This window comes from Natator depressus, chromosome 2 (genome assembly GCF_965152275.1).
Source record: "Natator depressus isolate rNatDep1 chromosome 2, rNatDep2.hap1, whole genome shotgun sequence".
Classification (NCBI taxonomy): domain Eukaryota; kingdom Metazoa; phylum Chordata; order Testudines; family Cheloniidae; genus Natator; species Natator depressus.
Window position 1 is genome coordinate 66446576 of NC_134235.1, and position 21801 is coordinate 66468376.

At 40.6% G+C, this 21801-nt stretch overlaps 1 protein-coding gene across 2 annotated transcripts in view; it reads right to left on the reverse strand.

Annotated features, from left to right (window-relative positions):
• Nucleotides 1-21801, reverse strand: part of LYN (LYN proto-oncogene, Src family tyrosine kinase) — a 91246-nt gene that overhangs the window by 48272 nt on the left and 21173 nt on the right. The window contains exons 2-8 of one of the 2 annotated variants that reach the window (XM_074944359.1): nucleotides 10530-10603; nucleotides 8628-8676; nucleotides 8431-8536; nucleotides 7898-7996; nucleotides 7688-7791; nucleotides 5794-5943; nucleotides 3854-4006 (exon numbers count right to left, since the gene is read on the reverse strand). In XM_074944359.1, coding sequence (XP_074800460.1) covers nucleotides 3854-4006; nucleotides 5794-5943; nucleotides 7688-7791; nucleotides 7898-7996; nucleotides 8431-8536; nucleotides 8628-8676; nucleotides 10530-10598 — 730 coding nt within the window. In that variant the 5' untranslated portion in view covers nucleotides 10599-10603. Of the gene's footprint in view, nucleotides 1-3853; nucleotides 4007-5793; nucleotides 5944-7687; nucleotides 7792-7897; nucleotides 7997-8430; nucleotides 8537-8627; nucleotides 8677-10466; nucleotides 10604-21801 lie in introns of both variants that reach the window. The other variant, XM_074944358.1, reaches the window with a different exon arrangement.

Consider the following 21801-nt stretch of genomic DNA (forward strand, 5'->3'; position numbering starts at 1 on the left):
CATCTCCTAACCACTGTAGTGGGGAAGTGGAACAGCAACTCCACCTCCACACCCAGCTCAGCCATGCAAACATTGGGGTGGTTAGCACTACTGGTGCACAAACAACAGAGTTCTACCTATTCCCCGCACAGGCATACAAAGAGAGCAAAGGGCACCGCTCCATGTACATATTCAAAAGGAGATATAGCCAGATCCCCTGTGTGTTTTGAGTTGTCCTACGAGTCAAGCCAACTTCTTTTAAACCCAAAAGAAATCACAGATGAAGCCTTTTACACCAAGTTTCAAACCCTCCAGGAATGTTTACGACTGAACTATAAACTCTCGAATAAAAATGAAACAAAGAGATGCTGACAGACCCATAACAACACTGCTGCTAGCAGATGTGATCTCCCTCTCTCTCTCTCACACACCCCTCTTCCTTCCCACCCTTTTGTAACTATAAAACTAGTTACATTCCTTCTACTAACAGAAAGTTCTTCAGAAATCAAACTATCGATTGTGGTTTGTACCTGGTACATAATATTGCTTAAAAGAATCATCTTTGTCCCATAAAGGCAGAAGTAATTTATCATTCAGAGAATATAACCATCTTATTTCCAAACTAAGGGAAGCATTAAGGAGCTGACTATTAATAAATGAGGTTGTGGTGCTTAGTACAATCCTGTCCTGGCATGGGCCTGGGCTAGGTGACCTAATAGGTCTTTTCCAGCTACCATGTCTTCAGTTCTAAGATTAATCACACTTGTTCAGAAAGGATCCCCACCATGCAAATCAGCTTCTCTTGCTTCAGAAAAGATGCAGAGAGTGAGAGGAAACACGCTACTCAATTTCACAGTACAGTAATTTCCCACATAATGTAATAACAATCCACAGAGGAAAATGTTTAGCCCATGTCAAGATCATCACATAAACAAGAGGAAACATCTTGAACCAGAAACACCCCCTTTTAATTTTTGTGCATGTGTATGCAGAACTAGTAGCTTCCTGAAATTAGCTGCAATTTCAACAGATGACAACATACCACACTGACTTTTCTATAGCAGTTCACGGTCAGTCACAATATTTATTGACCTGGTGTATTACACAGGGAAAAAATGCACAATGGCTGACCCTTGTCTTAACTAGTGAGTAAGCATCACTCATGAGCCTCACAGCTAGAGGCCTTCTCAAGCTTCTTCTCATGGGGGAAGATAAAAGCTGCATTCAGTCATAACGTATAATTCAGTTATATAAGCAGAGCGCAAGTAGTATGTTTTATAGTCAAAGATTAAATTTATCACTGAATTAGACCTTTCTGTTTAATTATCAAGGATGCCACACCCATGGCAATATACAGATCTAGATCTTTACTTTTATATATACACATACCATTTCAAAACAACAGTATTCCAAATAGTGTGTTCCTATGAGACTGTCATGCTTTTTTGGGTGGCTAGAGTCACTCTTTGTTCCTCCTGACTAGCTTTGTACCTCCCGACTAGCTTTCATTGCTCAGAAATGCATTGCCTACTGTGTCTTATTATTTAAAAACGTGAAAATGTTTATTCTTTAAAGATGACCTATGAAAGTGAAGAGGAGATTCAGAGAAGGGTGAGGAGTAGCATTAGGGACATCAAGACTGAAAGACTGGATTGATTTTCCTCCAAAGGGAGATGAATAAGAAGGGACATAAGTATATAAAATAATGAATGGCATAGAGACGGTAGATCAGGAACTTCTGTTCTCATAACACAAAAGCAAGGGAACATACAATGAAATTTAAAAGGTGGAAAATTCAGAACTGACAAAAGTAAATACTCTTCACATACGTGTAATTAGACGGTGGAACTCATTGCCACAGGAAGTCGTTGAAGCCAAGAACAAAAAGAACTGTATATTTAGATGGATAACAATAACAACTAGGGTTATCATAATTAATGCTAAACATTTTTTCGAAGGGATAGTAAACTTCATGCTTTTGGGTCTTCAGGACATTCTAACTTTTGGAGACCAAGATGAAACAATACCGGAGCTAATTACTCTAACATCTGCCTACTGCAGAGTTTCTACACCTTCCTGAGCAGCAGACAGTACTTGCCAAAGCCAGAGACAGGATACTGGACTAAACAGATCACTGGTTCTGATCCAGTATGACAATTCCTATGTGCTACTTTCCAATCTTCTCTTTACCAAGAGATGCTGAAGCTTTGCACATTATTCACTAACACACATTTTGTTTCGTATTTCAAGTGTTCAAATAAACACCTTTACCCTGATTTTAAGAGAGTATTTTGTAAAGGTAGAGACATCTAGCAAAACGTGTTGGACCAAACCTGAGGTATCATGTAGTTTATAAAGCTAAAAGAGTCCCATTGGTGTCAATGGGAGGCCCTTATGAATATAGCCCTGTTGAAATGATGATTTCATGGAGGGTGCAGAAATCGTGAAAATGCTCCCCAACAGTGATTTTATATATCATATAAATAAAAGGAAAATGTCTACAAGAAAGTCTAAAAAGCTACCTTAGCTTACAGTGCTGTGCACATGTGTGGAAGAATGGAGTGCTGTGTGCACTGACTTGAAATTGACTAACGTTACTTGCGGCAAGGTGGGTGAGGCATTATCTTTTTATTGGACCAACTTCTATTGGTGAGAGAGACACGCTTTTGAGCTTGGCCAACTTCTACTGGTGAGAGAGACAAGCTCAAAAGCGTGTCTCTCTCACCAATAGAAGTTGGTCCAATAAAAAGATAATACCGTACCCACCTTGTCTTTCTAATATCCTGGGACCAACACAGCTACAACACCACTGCACAGAATATTACTTTCCCTCCTTGAAACTGACAAAGCGCAAACTCTGTGAAATCCAATACTTTCCTATTTACGCTGTAGTGAATTTTCAAAAATATATAAACGGTGATTTACACAGGGCCCTACTTATGAATAACACTAGAATTTAGAGGAAGAGGAAGAAAGAAGAGCAAAGTCATAACACACATCAAGGACCTGAGGCTCAGGACAGGTCCATACTAGAAACTTTTGCCAGGAATGTTGGTTAGGAATGTGATTTGGGGGGGGGGGCATTTCTATGCTGGCAGAAGCCATAGTGTAGATGCAATTATACTGACATAAAAGTTATTCTGATGGTATAGCTTATTTCACTTGGGAAGTCGGTACAAGCTGTATCAGCAAAGTCACTCCCACCCCCGCCAGTATGAGCTGTTTCTTTACTAGGAGGGTTTGCCGTTAGAGCTATACTGGCAAACCTTTTCTCCTGTAGAACTGCCCTTATAGTGGAAAACTATTGCACCACGGCTTTAAAAAAAAAAAAAAAAAAAAAAAAGCCTGACAGTGGGTACGACACATAATCTGCATAGCCCTACAGTGTAAGGCTTTAGGGCAGAGTTCCAGGGATCTCTACCTGCAAGGGAAGCAATCAGCATAATTCCTACATGTGTGCTGACAGGGAACCAGGGGGAACCACTGTGGATCAAGAGGCAGTACAGAAGGGTCTGGCAGATCCTGTGAGACCCATGAATTCTGAGAGTCAAACCACAGTTTCTTCCATAGGGGAACTCACTCCCCACAAAAGCTATCAGAGAAAATTCTACAAGGAGCTTGACTGCCCACCCTACCGCTCCCACTGGTTTTCCCCATGAGAGGGCATTTTCTGGGACTTAATATGCTGATTGCAAATATATATATATTGGGCCAAATTCATCCCTGATGTTACTCCAATGAAATCTAAGTAACAACACCAGGGATGAATCTGGATCCTTGAAACTGCACTGTATATATTTATATTTCAGTGACATTTTGAATATTTAAAGATCCTTTTCAAAGCGCTAAGCAAACCAAAGGCTGGTAAACTTACCCATCCAAACTTCTCCAAACTGACCAGCTCCAAGTTTCTTCAGTAATTTAATTGATTCCCGTGCAATCTCCCAGGCATCTTTATCCCAAGGTTTTTGGGGTTTTGGACTAACACATGCTTTTTCCAGCTTTCTGCATAAACCATCTGACTGCTCTATTTTTCAAAAGAAAAACCAAGTAGAAAATCCATTACATTTTGTAATTACATTACATTTACGTGTCTACAGTAAAGTATGTGCAACTGCCGACTGGCACCAACTTCACAATCACCTTCATGCTATTTTTAACTTTCCATACTGGGATTTAGAATTTCTTGAATTCTAGAGCCAATTTATAACATGTGCGATCTGCATTAGATGCCATATATCTGCAGATGCAAAGAGATTGTTATTGCTCATATCGTCATTAGATTTGCTTTTCTCACTTCAACAGTGCACTAAGATAAATAGTGCCAAGGTAAATAAAATGTATGTTCTAACTGCTGAAAGTATGTTAATGAAGACAGAATTGGAAATACTGCTTAAGAAAAAGAAAATCTTATTAGTAAAGTATGTGATCCAAATCAGGAGAAGTTCTGAGTACGTGCCACTTCCATTGACTTCGGCATTTCTAAAGCACAGACTCACTTATTAAGGTGCCTAATTTTAGGCATTTGAGTTTGAAACTATGTAACTTGCACAATTTCACAAAAGAGGGTCAATAGCAGAGCTATGGCTAGAACTCAGGAATTTCTTGATTTGAGTCCTATGTTCAGGCCACTAAACCATGCTGCCTTCTAAGATGGGAGAGTTTTCGCTATAGTAGCATCTCTCTGATGACATTAAATGAACACAGTGTGTTGGCTCAGTCAGTTTAAAAAGAGTGATTTATTTAGTTTGTGAGGTGTTTCATACCAAAAGGCATCGAGCCAAGCTGTAGACAAGTAATCTACACCTGTAGTATTTTGTAAGCTAAGTTCTGTTTGGTGAAGGATGCTGATGTTTTTTCTCTTTTCCCTTTAGAGGAAATATTGGCTCCAATCCCGTGAAATCTAGATAATGGAAAAGATGCCACTGGTCTTCAATAAATATCAGGATTGAGCCTAGTATTTTGTTACATTTCTACGCAGCTCTTAAATTATACAGTAGCCACCCACCCAGACACACTAAATAGATAATAATTACTTCTCCAGTCACTGCACAGTTACAAAGAAAAAATAAATGTAATTAAGTAGGGTTGAGATTTTCCAGTCAGTGCAGGGGATTTACAACACATCATAAATTAAAATTAATCGAAATCGTGTGGCTAAACCTCCAGTCTGGCTTTGAAAATCTCAACCTTGTATTTTTTTCAGCTACAAAATGGCCCCAAATCTCCTTTTCCTGACCCCAAGAAGGTATAGGCAATGGAAATTTTGTATTCAATGAGCAGCTGTAGACATTTTTATAAGAGGTTACTGTTTATAGACCCAATTCCTGCTCCCTTTGAAGTCAACGGGAATTTTGCATTCCCAACATAAAGTCACTCACAAAAAATGTCATTGTTGGCACAAGAAAATTACAGTGTTGATTTTTTTTTCATATAAATCACCAGATACGATCCTGGAAGACATTTATGTATAAGAAATATTTAGAATTCCAGCATATCATAATGTCCACATATATCGGTTTACACTTACAAAAACAGCACTTATTCACAGTGGGCCTGATTATTCTCTAGTACCAGTTTCACACTGGTGTAACATTGACATTGACTTGTATGGAGTTACTCTTCATTTACACAGGCATATCAGAGGTCAGAATCAAGGCTAATATTATATCTTGCTACAATTCTCAGTGCTTGGATTTTTTACAAAAAATGTGGAAAGACTTGAAATAGAACAAGAAAAGCATTTTGATTATTTGCTTTAATGAAAACAACGCCTAATATCCAATAAGCAAGCCACTGACTGATTTAACTTACTTTGGTAATGTTTGATCATATCGTTGATGGTGGAAAATGTTATCCTTGGAGAGATGTAATATCCTCCATTGTCTAGACTCCTTATTTTGTAGTGCTTAATAACATCACCATGCTGTGGATCATGGTCCCTGATGGAGAGAGAATAACTGCCTGTGGACAAACAGTGCAAAGATGTTGTTTAGTAGATAGGACACCTATATTGCACACATTGCTGTAGTTCAATATTAATATATGCAACAAACATGTAAATTTTCCCCCTGCTTCTCTTGTCCACTATTTACTTCAAAAAGCATTCTGCAATCATCCCAAATGATTGGCATGAAGAAGTTAGCAACTGCAGGCTCTGTTGCTGGTACCAAATTTACCCAGAAAGCTAATTTTCTGTCAGACTTTTCTGCTTCAGTACCAATGGAGATACTCACACTAATTTTCTCTCTTTCTTTTTTGGTAATATTCTGACAAACTGAGGCTCAGTTGTGCAGACGGTTACATGGCTATTCCTATTCCTGGGCATAGCCCCATTGACTTCAGTGGGACCATGTGCAGAAGCAACTGCAGGATTAGCCCAACCTCACTAATTGATATACAGGCTGAAATTCACCCTGGCAGAGGGCGAGTACAAGGAATCAGTGTGCCTTAAGCCCCTGGATGCTGCGAATAGGCTAGCGAGGAGGGGGTTTGGGGCACGCAGAAGGGAAGAATCACAAGATCCACATGTATCCAGGAACTCAGCTTGACTCCAGACTTGTCACTGAGGTTTCTTTATTGGCACATGAACAACACTTGAATTGATCGGGCATAAGCGTAGGGAGTGGGTATATGGCATACCATAAATCCAAATTACACAAACTCCCTGTCTTTATATACATTCAGAAATTGCGCTACATTCACTGTATATTGCATTACATGTTTTGGGACTGGCTTGGTTACTTTGCAGGAACCAATCCCAGTGCAGAATGCTCTGTCCATGCGCTACCCATGTTCGACTTTACTCTTTACCTCATCTTTATGCTCCCAACTTCTCTTGTCCATTGTTATCCTGTTCTCAGCAAATGGTGCCCTGGGTGTTCTCCCTCTAATCTTAGCTAGCTCAGATGTTGTCTTTTAGCTTACTGACCCATTTACTTATTTTAGCACAAGCATTCCATTTTCAGTCTGCTAATCTAGTTACCTCCCTAATCCTGTCTTCCAAAAAAATGAAGCCGCCTCCACATTTAATTACTCAAATCAAGCCAGGCCTACGCCCTATTGGCAGGTTATTCATAACTGTCCATCGCAGGGATTCTTGCATCTTTCTCTGAAGGATCTGGTACTGTCACTGTTGGAGTCAACATATTGGACTAGATGCATCAATGAGATGTTGGTGCCTAACTTTCTCAGGTTCCTTTGAAAATTCTAGTCTGGTGTCTCCATTAGTCTTCTCAGTATAAATAATGGCTTCTGTTATAAAAATATAGTTTGATTTTCTACCTACAGTGCAAACCCCCGGGTGCCACAAGTGTACTATAAAACCTGTATTTGTAAGATTTGATATCTCAAGAGCTTTACAGAACAGGACAACTGTTATTCACATTTAAAGTTATCATCTAACCCATCCTAGGAGTCACAGTATCACAGATGTTCAGAAGGGAAAAGACCTCCTAGTTCATCCACTCTCTTTGCCTATATAGGATCATTTCTCACAGTACATTCTCTATTTCTATTCTATATTTTCTGGGTAGGTTTTAAGTGTTAAGCCATAGGACTCCTTCACTTCCTTTGGAGACTTTCCCACAGTCTAACTGAATTCACTGATATATGTAGCAAACAACATAACATATTGGGCCAACTTCAGCTCTTGATCATGAGTTCATTTTTAACTCTGGTATCAATCCCAAAGTAATCCATTGCCTACCTTTTAATGTTTCACTTTCTCTGATAAGGAATGCTCCAGGATTGTTTCCTGGTGCTAGAAGCTGTCTCTCTGCATCTTTCCTGGTTATATCTTTGAAGAACCACCTGAAAAGTATTTTGAAAGAGTTAGGGTTTTTTCTCTCTACCCCCAAGGATATGCAACAGGGTGGAAAAGAAAGTTTCAAATGCACTGAAATATAGAAGAACATACTCTTCTGTTTCCAAGGTGTTTACTTTTGCTACATAGTTACTTGGAATGAAGCCTTCTTTCTTTGTTGAGAGAGATTTAGCTCTCCACCATTCTCCAAGCCTGAAACACAAAACAACAACAGTAATCACAACATGCAAACAAAATATAATGAAAGGTTATTCAGCTACTTCTGTGGTGCTGCTGAGGACCCTGGCTGGGCTGGAGGGGAAAACACAGCATTTTTCTCTGAAATTCAGTTATCTCAGAAACTTTAGAGGGTCAGCTTCAGAGCAAACTACTACAACCCTCACCCAATCAACTGCCCAAGTGTTACAGGGGCTGGGAGGAAGGACCCAGTTTCACTTTCACATGGAAAGGAGCTTTTTTCCTTTAGTTTGAGAGCGTGTGTGTGTGTGTGGGTGTGTGTGTGTGTGTGTGCGCGCACGCGCGTGCGTGTGTCCGTGCGTGTGTGTGAGAGAGAGAAACAACATCTATATAGGGATGTAGTGATATCCAGAGAAAACGTACAGTACAGCCAACACTGCTATACTTACTCCTCAAGAACTTTCATTTTTTCTCCTTTCTTGAAGGACAAGTCATCTTCATGAATTCCATCATAAGGATACAAGGCTACTACAATGTCCCCATGCTCCTCCGCGTCTATTAATGCAGAAAGCCAAGTGACATTCTTACTATTATATTTGTTCGTATACGGCTATCACAAGTTGTTAACGTTCTTATGGAAACATACCTTCTTTACAGAATCTCTGCCCTGGTAAAAGGTGCATTTCTGTATTCCCCTACAACAAAATATTTGTTAATTAAGCAGTTGTAAATCACTATGATTATATATATTATATGCACAGTACATAATATATAAAAGATTCTTCAGCTGGTGTGGCGTCATCTTAAATATTTCTAAGACAATATCCACAAAACTTTAATTAAAAAGAAGCATGTGGCTATTTTTCCTGGGCAATTTTAAAGGCAAATGATAAAGTAAACATTGAAGAAGTCCCAACTAGACTTTGAACTTATCAGCTCACACCGCACCAAGCTGAAAAGTGAAGTGGAAAATTCACAGCTTTGCTGTTGCTGCACTGACCTTTGACAAAGCTACTTTAGCAGGCCGACAGAGCAATAATTATCAGTGTGAGGAGCTGCCCTCAGAAAGCTAAAAATAATATTAGGGCTGTCAATTAATTACAGTTAACGCCTGCAATTAACTGAAAACAAAAATTATTGCATTACTTTTTTTAATGCCTTGATCGCATACTTAGCAGGGAGGCAGGCATTGTCGGCGGGGGGCAGAAGCCCCAGGACAGAGCCCCACACCTATATTTGAAATATAGAAAACCACCAAAAATTTATTGTTTAACAGTGTGATAAAAACTGTGATTAATCGCAATTAATTTTTTTAATCGCTTGACAGCCCTATAAAAAATATTTACTTTTAGTTGATTCTGGAGGGGGGTGGGGGGAATCCAAAAAAATGTAACGATTTAAAAATTGCAGAATCTGATTTTCTTATGCCTGCAATTTTCCAGTGTTGCTGTCCATGAGATTTCATTCATAAAACACACCTGGTCAAGACCCCGGCTGGTATAAATCAGCATAGCTTTACTGAGAATTCTGCCAGTTGACACCAGCTGAGGATCTGGCCAACTGAGTGGAGATGTAGGGAAACATGTTTACTGCTGACTAAGCAACTGAGAAAAAGGAATTATTTCATTTTTATCCAGACGGTAACAAGCCTTATATTTTGCCAATTTAGGGTGAAAAATGCATATAGGTCCATATCTTCTCCTCTATACAAGATCGTCTTGTAGGGTTTTGCACAGGAGATTTCATGGCATCCTTCCCCCTCCTGGCTGCAGAAATACTTGGCAGGCGATGCTGTGTTTCCCCCTACTCAGGAGCGGGGTTTTACTAGTGGACCTGCATGGTAGCAGACCCATGAGTTACACCAGTGGCCTGCCTTCACTACTGTGGATAGAGCACTGCTCCACAGCACACAGGGGTTTTCAATGGGCTTGCTCTGCCCTATACAGCAGAATTGCATCCATTCTGCTGCCCTTCAGTCCATATATGCTTATGGAGAGAGGTGAGAAGTCAAGGTTTGCTGTACTAGAACTACATGCAACAGTGCACTCCTTATCAGTGCAGAACTACACGTTAAAAACGAAGAGGTGGTGCTTTTATAAAGAAATTCTGACGCTCTACAATTCTTATGAGCTTAAAAGTGCAAAACGCTTCTAAGATATTGTTGCTTTTAGAACTATTTCTAAACTATTTCAGACTTCCTCAGAGTCACTCAGCATTCCTTTAAAGCATCAAACGTATCACATCAGGGAGTATTTTCTCTCTATAAAAAGAAGGCAGAGCCAATATTTACAAAGAAATAAACCGCCAAGGGCTTTTTAAAATATGGCATACCCTTTGACGGTAAGGTTGCACAGCACTACAAAGCAAAATTGTAGACAAAAATGATTAATTTTAGGTTCTACATGCGTTTTTTATTTAAATTTAAATCATGCCAGTCATGCTTTGATCTTGCTATTGGAATTCTCCCCTGAGACTATCTACTTACTGGCCTCTGCTGTTTATTGGACGTTGGATCCCTCACATAAATAGTTCGTTCAGTTTTACGTACTGGTTGGTTCTTCAAATCTAGCCCATCTCCATGCAGAGTCTCTTTTCTTTTTGATTTTATACATCCCATATTTCCTGTTGGAATAAAAAGGTATTAAACAAAAATGTGTTATTATATAACCAAGTAGCTTTTCATGCAATCATCTGACTATGTAACAAAAATTTTCTTTCCATTCACAATAGCTGAGCATCAATTACAAAAGCTTCAAGCATCAGTATTGATACATGTACCTGTGGTTGGGAACCACTGCTTTAGGAGTTCCCCCAATACGTTCTGTATCAAGGTAGTCCTTATGTCAGTTCAAGATAGGACGGTCTGGGTACCGCTGCTAGTATCTACGTAACTGGAACCCAACTGCTAATCGACCCAAGTAATTACGCATTTCTTGAGAAAGCACCTGCAACAAATTATCTTCCTCCTTTGTAGGGCAGTAACTATCTTTATTTGTCACAGGACTTGCCTTGAAGACACCAAAAAGAAGTGTTTACATGTCAAACAGCCTTATGACATGGGATTGGGGCACCGACAGATGCAAGTAAACCAGGGGTGGCCAAAGCACAGCCTGAGGAGCTGAAGCAGCCCATTGAATTCTACACCAGGTCTCGTGTCTGCCCACATCTTTAGTACAGAGGCCTTGTCCACACTAGAAAGTTGTGCCTCTTTAACAATACTGATATGGTTAAAGAGATACAACTCTCCTAGTGTGGATACAGTTATATCAGTGTAAAGGTGCCATAACTGTTCCATACCACAAGGGCACCATATCCTATAAGGCACTTTTACAGTGGTATAACTGCATCCACAATAGGGCTTATGTATTTTTATAATAAGAATCACACCCCTAACCAACATAGTTATACCAATACAGCTATCAAGGGTAGACCTGGCCTGAGAGGCAGCCCTCACGGAATACAGCACAACAGGTTATGCTCCCACCAGTTGTAGCCTTCCACCCAGGTCAAGATGGAGCACTGCACGTTGGGCAGGGCCGGCTCTACAGTTTTTGCCGTCCCAAGCAGTGGAAAAAAGTGCCGCTGCGGACGGCAAATGGGAGAAGCTGCCGCCGAATTGCCGCCACGGCCGGCGGGGCAGAGGAGCTGCCGCCGAATTGCCGCTGCCGTGGAAACACTGCTGCCCCTTTCTAACTGCCGCCCCAAGCACCTGCTTGGAACGCTGCTGCCTGGAGCCAGCCCTGATGTTGGGACCTATAGTCTCTGTGGGCTGCACCTCTTCCTCTACATTAAAGATGAGGGTAGCTGCAGTCTGCCCTGTTTTGTGGAAATTAGATGTGGCCCTTTGATATCAAAGTTTGGGTGTCCATGAATAAACTCACTGGTCATTGCACCATTAAGTTCAGTGACCAATTGAGAGCTCATTGATCTCCAAAGCACCTAGTCACTTGTGTTCTCTTACATTAAAAACAAAAATGCCCAAGGGCCCTCATTCCACAAGAAAAGTGAGTGCAGTTTTCAGTTCTGGCATATCAATGATTGCAGCATTTCCACTCACCAGTGTAAGGTGGAGAGACCGCATTTCTGTTGGAATCTTTTCTTATAACAGGAAACCTCTAATGCTTTCATTTTTGCTTTGTGAAAACTCCACTGGAAATCCCCCCAATCTCCAATTCCATATGGTGTATATATATACACACATCGTCTTTCATTTGAGACACTAACAGAAGCTTTTAGGATTTCAAAATTTAAGAACACCCTCCAAGTTTTCAGGCACAATTAATTGTGGGCATACAAAACTCACTTGCACTTTTGAACATGACAAACATGCAGATGGGTAGGCAAGCTGGCGTTTGTGTGTGCATATCTGATTATTAGATATCTAACTACTTGATTGCACCCAGAATAAATCGGGTATTCAGTCATGTTAACTAACACCCGTGCCCACAATTTTGCACCTACAAAACCACAACCTGAAGTTGAAGACTTATAAAAAACTGGCATGAAAGTAGTCAAGCACATGCCCTAACTTTAAGCAGGTGAGTAGACCCACTGATTTAAAAAAGACTAATCAGTGGCAGAGCAGGGAAAATAAACCCTGACTCCCAGTTCAGAGCCTTATATGCACTGGAGATGGAAAGGATTAATGTAATGCAGGGACCTTAAATATATGTTATGGTGGGAGGGGGAAAGAAGAGAGATTGAAGATCCATCCCCCCAAAAGTTAAAAAAGGATGTTAACATTAGTTGTAATTGTGTCATTCACAATGGTGACAGTAAAAGCATTTGATGAATATTTTGCACACACAACTAAATTTCAGCCACCTAGTAACATATACTTCAGATACATCATCCAAGATTAAACTCATAGCAACAATAAGATTCAGAGTGGTAGCCATGTTAGTCTGTATCAGCCAAAAGAACGAGGAGTACTTGTTTGTTATAGAGACTAACAAATTTATTTGGGCATAAGCTTTATTCTTTTCTTTTTTTTTAAAATGGACACAAATCAGACATCAAGAATTATAACATTCAAAAATCAGTCAGAGAAGACTTCAACCTCTCTGGTCACTCAGTTACAGACCTAAAAGACGCAATACTCCAACAAAAAAAACTTCAAAAACGGACTCGAATGAGAAACTGCAGAATTGGAATTAATTTGCAGACTGGACACCATTAAATTAGGCTTGAATAAAGACTGGGAGTGGATGGGTCATTAAACAAAGTAAAAACTATTTCCCCATGCTAATTTTTCCCCGACTGTTACTCTCACCTTCTTGTCAACTGTTGGAAATGGGCCATCCTGATTATCACTACAAAAGATTTTTTTCTCCTGCTGATAATAGCCCACCTTAATTGATTAGTCTTGTTATAGTTGGTATGGCAACACCCATTTTCTCATGTTCTCTGTGTATATCTATCTTCCTGCTGTATTTTCCACTGCATGCATCCAATGAAGTGGGTTTTAGCCCACGAAAGCTTATGCCCAAATAAATTTGTTAGTCTCTAAGGTGCCACAAGTACTCCTCATTCTTTTAGCAATGATAAACTAGAACACAAATGTGTTACAGATTGAGGGTCCAATTCTGCAAGATACTAATCGCCTCCGAAGAGGCGCTAAGCACTCTTCACTCCCATTGATTTCAGTGGGAGTTAGGGGTACCCTGGGCCAGATCCACAAAAGAATTCCAGTCCAATGGAAGTTAGGAGCCTATATACCTTTGTGGATCTGGATTTCAATTCCTTATAGGATTGAGCCCTTTACCTGTCCTTTATTAATTAGTCTCTCAAATCTTTCTAAAGAAGCAGTTGAAAAATTAAGATTAAGGTAAATGAAGTGCTCGTTTAACTTTCAGGCAAATTAATTCACAGGATTTCTAATTAAGTGTATGAAGATTCTGAAAACCTCATTTCACATAAAGCAACTGAAAAATATTAAAGACATGTTAGGAATTTTACCACTTATTGTATTTTATTCTGATACTATAACGGTGAAATTAGAGTTTCTATGAATTCTCCCACGGCCTTGGGATCATGTACTTCCATGGGTATTCCCAGTATTTTATGCATCACTGCGTATGGAGTTCAAGACATTTAAAATGGTAAAGATGCTGAGATAGGAATTTTAAACAAGATGTTATAGCTGATAAACATTATACATTGAAAGCAAAGAGACTTCTTGCACCTGAGCAGGAAGGTCCTTAGAATGGCATGAGAATAAAAACTCCATAAAGCTAATCTTAACAGCAGACATTGTAAGATAAATTTTGACCAGCCATATGCTAAAAGTGATGAATTTTAAAATATTGATACTATGCAATTACCTTTTAACTCTTAAAATATAAACAGTCAACCCCAGTAAAAATACATTACTCAAAAAGTAGTGAAATATGTAATGAATGAAGCGTATCTATTTCTTAAGTTATAGTATATTTCTGTAGAAAGTATGGGGAAAGTGGATTTATGCATGAATATTGCATTTAGTGTAAAATGTTTATTTGCATGACTTTTTTCCCCATTTACCTCAATGCACATCAGGTAAATTTAATCTTTTGTGAGAGGCAAGTGCTTTTTTCCTGGTATTAAAAGGAGAATTTGATAAGCTTTCAGCTGTTCAGAAGTACAACATTGTTACAGATTAGAGTATTTGTTCTTCTGAGATAAGAATCACTTGTACAACAAAGGAAATACTTTCAATCCCTTTACAGACGTTTCTCATTCCCACAATGTTTTACAATAGGTGAGATGTTACTTTTCATCAGTGCTTTTAATCAATTTTCCTGTCCACTTTTCTAGACATGAAAGATGCTGCACATGTAGATAAGAAGAAACTATATAAGAGAGGATAACTTCTATAAGCAGATACCTAATTAAGTAATTTGACTTAAATTATCATTGAATAAAAGCATCTGATTTTATTACGTGGCCTAAAAGGTAAAATTAAGTTAAAAGACATGACTGCTCTCTTTCAAACACACATCAAAGATAACTATGAGCTTCCTCTAACAACAGGTTGTTTCATAATCACCAACCTTTCTTTTGATGCCTGCAAAGATGTAGGATTCAAAAAGAATTCAAGACAATTATCATCTGCCAGCATATCATCTCAGTCCAGTAATATTTTATCTCTTCTCTTTGCTTAGCTTTCTCTTTGATTTCAAGCAGATATCAGGGACCAGAAACTGCCTACAATGTGCTTGTTTGGATTTTAAAAGCTGCTGTCCTTCTGACAAACACAGCTGTTCTATCTGCCTTTTGCTTCAGTACCAGCAATGTAATTTAACTAAAACCACAAATATTTTAGCCTAATACTCATAGTGGAAGATCACATGACCATTACAGGTCCATCCACTACCGCATCTGTAGCCTGTGATATTTTGCTTCCTCTAAGTGCTTATCTATCTCAGTCATCTATATCTTACACATTTTTCAATATTTTTATGGTTGCCTCTTCTAGTGATGTTTGTTATACATATTAATTATGCTGTGAGTTAACAACTGTTTCCTAAATCAACTTGAATGCCTGGGCTTTTCTTAACCAATCACTTTTTACTAAAATGCTTCTCAAATCCCAACACATTTTTCAATCACTTAGAGTGGTTTTAGTTTAATCTTTGTATAAACTGACTAAAATATTTTTATAATAGCTTTTTAAAAGTTGTTATAAAATTAATATCCTCCAATTAGTAAATGCACTAACATACAGTATGCAAACTGCCTAATAGTAACTATTCAAGGAGCTGACTAAACAATCCCAAAGCTGTGATAAGATATAGATAACTCTTAATAAATGTCTATTTATATGGATACTTACTGTACAAACAAGACATTTATATGTCATTGCAAGCTTTACAGATGGTAGGATAACTCTTTATTGTTTAAAGTTATAATCATCTAAACAGTTATTTCTACTGCCTGCCTGTTGCAGGAGACTAAAATATTTGTTTTTGTGAATTATATTTCATATCTTAACTGTGCAATCTGCTGTGAAGGAACAATGTTGTTGTTTTTTTAAAATCCAAGATCCAAAAAGTCATCATTGGGCAATGCTTTGCATTTAGAACTCTGAATCTAGAATTGAAAACAACCTATTTTTCACCTGCACATTCCAAAAAGGTTAAATTAAAGTGACAGGTAAGTGCATCTTTTTATAATTTTAAATTGTATTAGTATACCCTTAGAAAGCTGAAAACAAAATCTCTCTCTCTCTCTCTCTCTCTAGTCTTTTCCCACTTTCATCCCACTTTCTCTCAGTGTGGCTTTTTACACTGATTGTTCTGTTCTCTTTTCAGAGTTTATAAGGCCAGACATAGAGCTGGTTGGAAATTTCCTAACAAAACAAAATTTTCTTGGAAAATGCTGGTTCATTAAACCCAAAATGTCTCATGAAAGCAAATCAGATTCAATGAATTTTAGTGAATCACGGGAAGGTTTCGGTCAGAAATCTGCCTGGTTCCCTGCCAGCCCACGTGGCGTGCTGCTTGAGAGCCCCACCATTCATACTGCACTGGAGCCAGGGTCCTCCAGGTTTCCAGGATTCATATTTCCAGGTAGCCTCACCATGCCAGGGCTTTCTGGCTCCCTGCAGTGCGTCCAGGTGCCTTGAAGTCCCAAAAGCCTAGGGAGAATTGGCTCTAGCCAGAACTGGGTTCTCGGAATGAAGGCTCCTTGTTCCGCAGCACAGAGCTTGGAACTCCTTTCTGCCACAGAGTTGGGAGCCTGGAAGTCCTGCAATGGGCTTCCAGGGTCTAGGGCTCTTGGGCAGCCCTGCCATACAGACTGCCTCCGGGCCTGGGAGCCCAGGGCTTCAAGACTACTGGACCAGTTGCCTCCCCAGGCTGACCTCCTGTATAAAAACAGGCTAGAGGACTTCCCTGAATTAATTCAAGTTTGAACTAGAGTATGTCTTTCTGAAAAAAACCAATCACGATTTAAAATTTTCCAGTGATGACCCTTGTTTTCTTGGTGTCTCCATCATAACCATCTAAAAGAGATTTATTCAAATATTGAAGCCTCCTTTTCTAGGCAAAAGTAGTGATGGGAAAACCTTAAAAGGTTTGGAAATTCAGTTCATGTGACCTTTTTTCTCCTGTCCAGCCTAGCAAAGACCACTTCCTCTTACCAGAGTATTTCTAGGACCCTGTTTTTCAGTACTGCAGCTCTCTCCTGCCTGTGTTATAAGGACCAACTCCACAGTAAGGGCTCACTTCCATCTTTGAGGGCCCTAAAAGTATCACACTTCTGGTACACTGTCACTTGATGCAGTCTGTAGCATATCTGCCTCCAGAGAACACAACAGAAAAATTTAAATCAAGGCACTAGGGCTCAGCATAGATTTACTTGGATCCGGCAGCATACTTTTAAACCTGCTGCCTAACACAACGGTAAGAACGAATGTTAGTAGAGTGGGGGGGCCATAGGGAGGGAGTAAATTTGGGGGTTCATGAATTCAAATCTTAAAAAACATTTAGGTTTTTGTTTTATTCAAGCCAGTTCCCATAAAAGGTGCAAGAAGATGTTCTTTAAATATGTTATGAGCAAGAGAAAGATGAAGGAAAGTGTAGGTCCTCTACTTAGCACAGAAGGAAAGCTAATAATAGATTACATCAAGAAGATGGAGACATTTAATGCCTATTTTGCTTGCCTTCGCAAAAAAGGGTTAATGGTGACCAGATACTCAACACAATTAATATTAACAAGAAGAGGGAAGGAACACAAGCCAAAATAGGAAAAGAACAGGTTAAAGAATATTTAGATGTATTCAAATTGGCAGGGTGTGATGAAATTCATCCTAGGGTACTTGAGGAGCTAGCTGAAGCAATCTCAAAAATGTTAGCAATTATCTTTGAGAACTCATGGAAAATGGGTGAGGTCCGTGAGGACAAGAGAAGAGCAAACAAACATAGTACCTATCTTTAAAAAGGGGAACAAAGACGACCCAGGAAATTATAGACCAATCAGCCTAACTTTGATCCCTGGAAAGATACTGGAACAAACTGTTAAACACACAATTTGTAAACACCTAGAGGATAATAGGGTTATAAGGAATAGCCAGCATGGATTTGTCAAGAGCAAACGATGCCAAACCAACCTAATTTCCTTCTTTGACAGGGTTACTGGCCTAATGAATGATGGGGGAAGCAGTAGTTGTGATGTCCTTGATTTTAGTAAAGATTTTCACACAATCCCACATGACATTCTCATAAGCAAACTAGGGAAATGCAGTCTAGATTAAGTTACTGTAAGGTGAGTATGCAACTGGTTGAAAGACCACACTCAAAGAGTAGTTATGAATAGTTCTCTGTCAAACTGGGAATCTCTCTCCAGTGGGGTCCCGCAGGTGTCAGTCCCGAGTCTGTTACTATTCTATATTTTCATTAATGACTTGGGTAATAAAGAGTATGCTTATAAAATATGCAGATGACACCAAGCTGAGAGGGCTTGCAAGAACTTTGGAGGAGGACAGGATTCGAATTCAAAAGGACCTTGACAAATTGGAGAATGTGTTTCAATTCAACAAGATGAAATTCAATAAAGACATTGCAAAGTACTCCACTGGGGCGGGGGGGGGGGAATAAAATGTACAACTACAAAATGGGGAATAACTGGCTATGTAGTAGTCCTTCTGGAAAAGCATCTGATGAATATGAGTCAACGATGTGGTGCATTTGTGGAAAAGGCTAATATTCTGGGGTGTATTAACAGGAGTATCCTATGTAAGACACAGGAGGTAATTGTCCTGCTCTACTTGGCACTGGGGAGTCCTCAGCTGGAGTACTGTGTCCAATTCTTGGCACCACACTTTAGGAAAGATGTGGACAAACTGTAGGAAATCCAGAGGAGGACAACAAAAAATGATAAAAGGCTTAGAAAACCTGACGTATGAGGAAAGGTTAAAAAATGGCAAGTTTAGTCTTGAGAAGACTGATGAGGGAGCTGACAACAGTCTTCATATATATTAAGACAGAGGTGGGCAAACTACAGCCAGCGGGCCACATCCGGCCCGTGGGACCATCATGCCTGGCTCTTGAGCTCCAGGCCAGGGATGCTAGCCCCCGGCCCCTCCCCTGCTGTCCCCTCTCCCCGCAGCCTCAGCTAGCCATGCTGCCAGCACTCTAGGTGGCGGGGCTGCGAGCTCCTGCCGGGCAGTGCAGCTGCGAGAGCCGCCGGCCTGCCCCGGTGCTCTAGACTGCGCAGCGGCATGGCTGGCTCCAGCCAGGTGGTGTGGCTGCCAGTCCTGGTACTCTGAGCAGCATGGTAAGGGGGTGAGGAGCGGGAGGGTTGGATAAGGGGCAGGGGGTTCCGGGGGGCAGTCAGGAGACAGGGAGTGGTTGGATAGACATGGGAGTCCTGGGGGGCCTGTCAGGGGGCAGGGGTGTGGATAGGGGTCAGGGCAATCAGGGGACAGGGAGCAGGAGGGGTTGGATAGAAGGTGGGATCCTAGGGGGAGCTGTTGGGACAGGGGGTCCCGGGAGGGGGCGATCAGGGGGACAAAGAACAGGGGGGGTTGGATGGGTCGGGAGTTCTGAGGTGGGCAGTCAGGGGGTGGGAAGTGGGAGGGGGCGGGGACCAGGCTGTTTGGGGAGGCACAGCCTTCCCTACCCGGTCCTCCATACAGTTTTGGAATCCTGATGTGGCCGTCAGGCCAAAAAGTTTGCCCACCCTGTATTAAGGGCTGTTATAAAGAGGACTGTGATCAATTCTTGTCCTACCTTCAGCGGACATGGAGAACAAGTAATAGGCTTAATATGCAGAAAGGGAGATTTAGGCTGGATATTAGGAAAAACTTTCTGACTAAAACGGTGGTTAAGTTCTGAAATAGGCTTCCAATAGAGATTGTGGAATCACTGGAGATAGACCATCCCTGACAGGTGTTTGCCCAGCCTAACTTGACTTGGTCCTGCCTCAGCGCGGGGGGCTGGACTAGATGATTTCTCAAGGTCCTTTCCAGCCCTTCATTTCTATGATTCTATATTCCACCATGGCCCATAAAAAGGATTTTTGGCCTACTGCATGTTTCTGATTCCATTCTCATTAACTCAGGACGTTCCCTGGGCACCCAAGCCCAGAAATCTTTGAGTCAATCTTCACCCAAACCTTGTTTCCTTTCCTACATCTCCCTTTTACACTAGTTTTCAGAACATTGCCTCTGGAACATTGACTGACTTTCTGCTGAAATCCTTATGCATATATTATTCACTTCCAGTCTCATCTATTTTAATCCCCTCTTTATTTAATTCATTCTTATTGGCCCAGCCCACCACCCTCATATTCCCTCCTCATTTTAATCCAATCCCTTACCTGGCAGACACACATGCACCACAGAACATTACACTAAAGGGCACTGTATTTCCATATCACGCTTCTCCCCTCCTCCGCTTCCCCCGCCCCACAAGCAGTCCATTCAACATGTGAAGTGTTAGTGAAGGCTGAACTCTACTCAGACTTTACCAGGCAGAGCCCCGTACTCAGACTTGGTGCAAATATGGGCTGCTCCCTTGAAATTAATGAATTTGCACCATTTTACATGAGATCTGAATTGGTCCCAAGAATCTTTTGCCTGTGACATCAGTCCCCCTGACATGAGAAGTAGGGTTGCCAACTTTCTAGTGGCTGAAAACCAGACCCCCTGAGGCCCTGCCTTTCCACCCCACCTCTTCATCCCAAGGCCCCGCCCCTGCTCTGCATCTTCCCCAGGCCCTGCCCCCCACCCACTCCTCTTCCCCCCTCCCCATCACTCGCTGCTTTCCCCCACCCCACTTGTCACTGGATCGTCTCCACCTCTTCCCTCTCCCCCAACCCCCAGCAGGACTCCATCTGCTCCAGGACTGGCGCGGGAGCTGCGCCTGCCTGCAGGTAGGAGATGGCGGCGCCGGCTCAGCAGGAGTTGGTGCAGGTTAATGACCCGGTGCCTCCCTCTGCCCCATGGTGACCAGACACTGCCAGGTTCCCTTTTCAACTGGACTTTCCGGTCAAAAACCAAACACTTGGCAACCTTAGTGAGAGTTAGAGTCTTTCTGAAGTCCATTACTGTACCTGGTCTCTCTTCTGATAACAACATTTCTAGAATTCTTGCACTTTTCCTAATCTTTATCTGGGAAAAATGAGATAAAGCCAAATTATATTTTAATATGTATATATTTGGAGCCAGCCAAAAACAATGAGACATATTAATTCCTAGTGTAACTCCATCAAAGTAAAGGATTATATAGGTTGAGAAATAAGTTATGAAGGTACCATGGGATTTTCTTAAACTTGCTTACACTCAAGTCAAAATCCAAAATTCCCATGTTATGCACCTTTAAAATTACAAATCTATTAGATCATTTGATACTTGCATAAAACCCATCACTACAATATCTAAACACTTCACTTTTCCATGATGATCTCCCAATGATATATGCACAGATTGCAGACCAAATTTCTTCCTGTTTATTCGACAGTATCATTTCATTTATGGTTCAATCCTGTGCACATGGAAAATTCACACTGACTTCATTGGGAACAAGATAGGGCCTTTTTATTGTAAGCTGTCTGGGGCAGGGACCATAAGTTACTGTGCATCTGAAGAAGTGGAGGTTTTTACCCACGAAAGCTTATGCCCAAATAAATCTGTTAGTCTTTAAAATGCCACTGGACTCCTCACTGTTTTTGTGGATACAGACTAACACCGCTACCCCTCTGATAATTTACTATGTATTTCCAGACAGCATGGAGCATATGGATAAAGCTAAGTGTAGAAAACAAAGATTCAAGCTATAGTCTTATAATTCTTAACAAATCACTCATTTGCTCATAAAAAGCCTAATCAAATATTTACA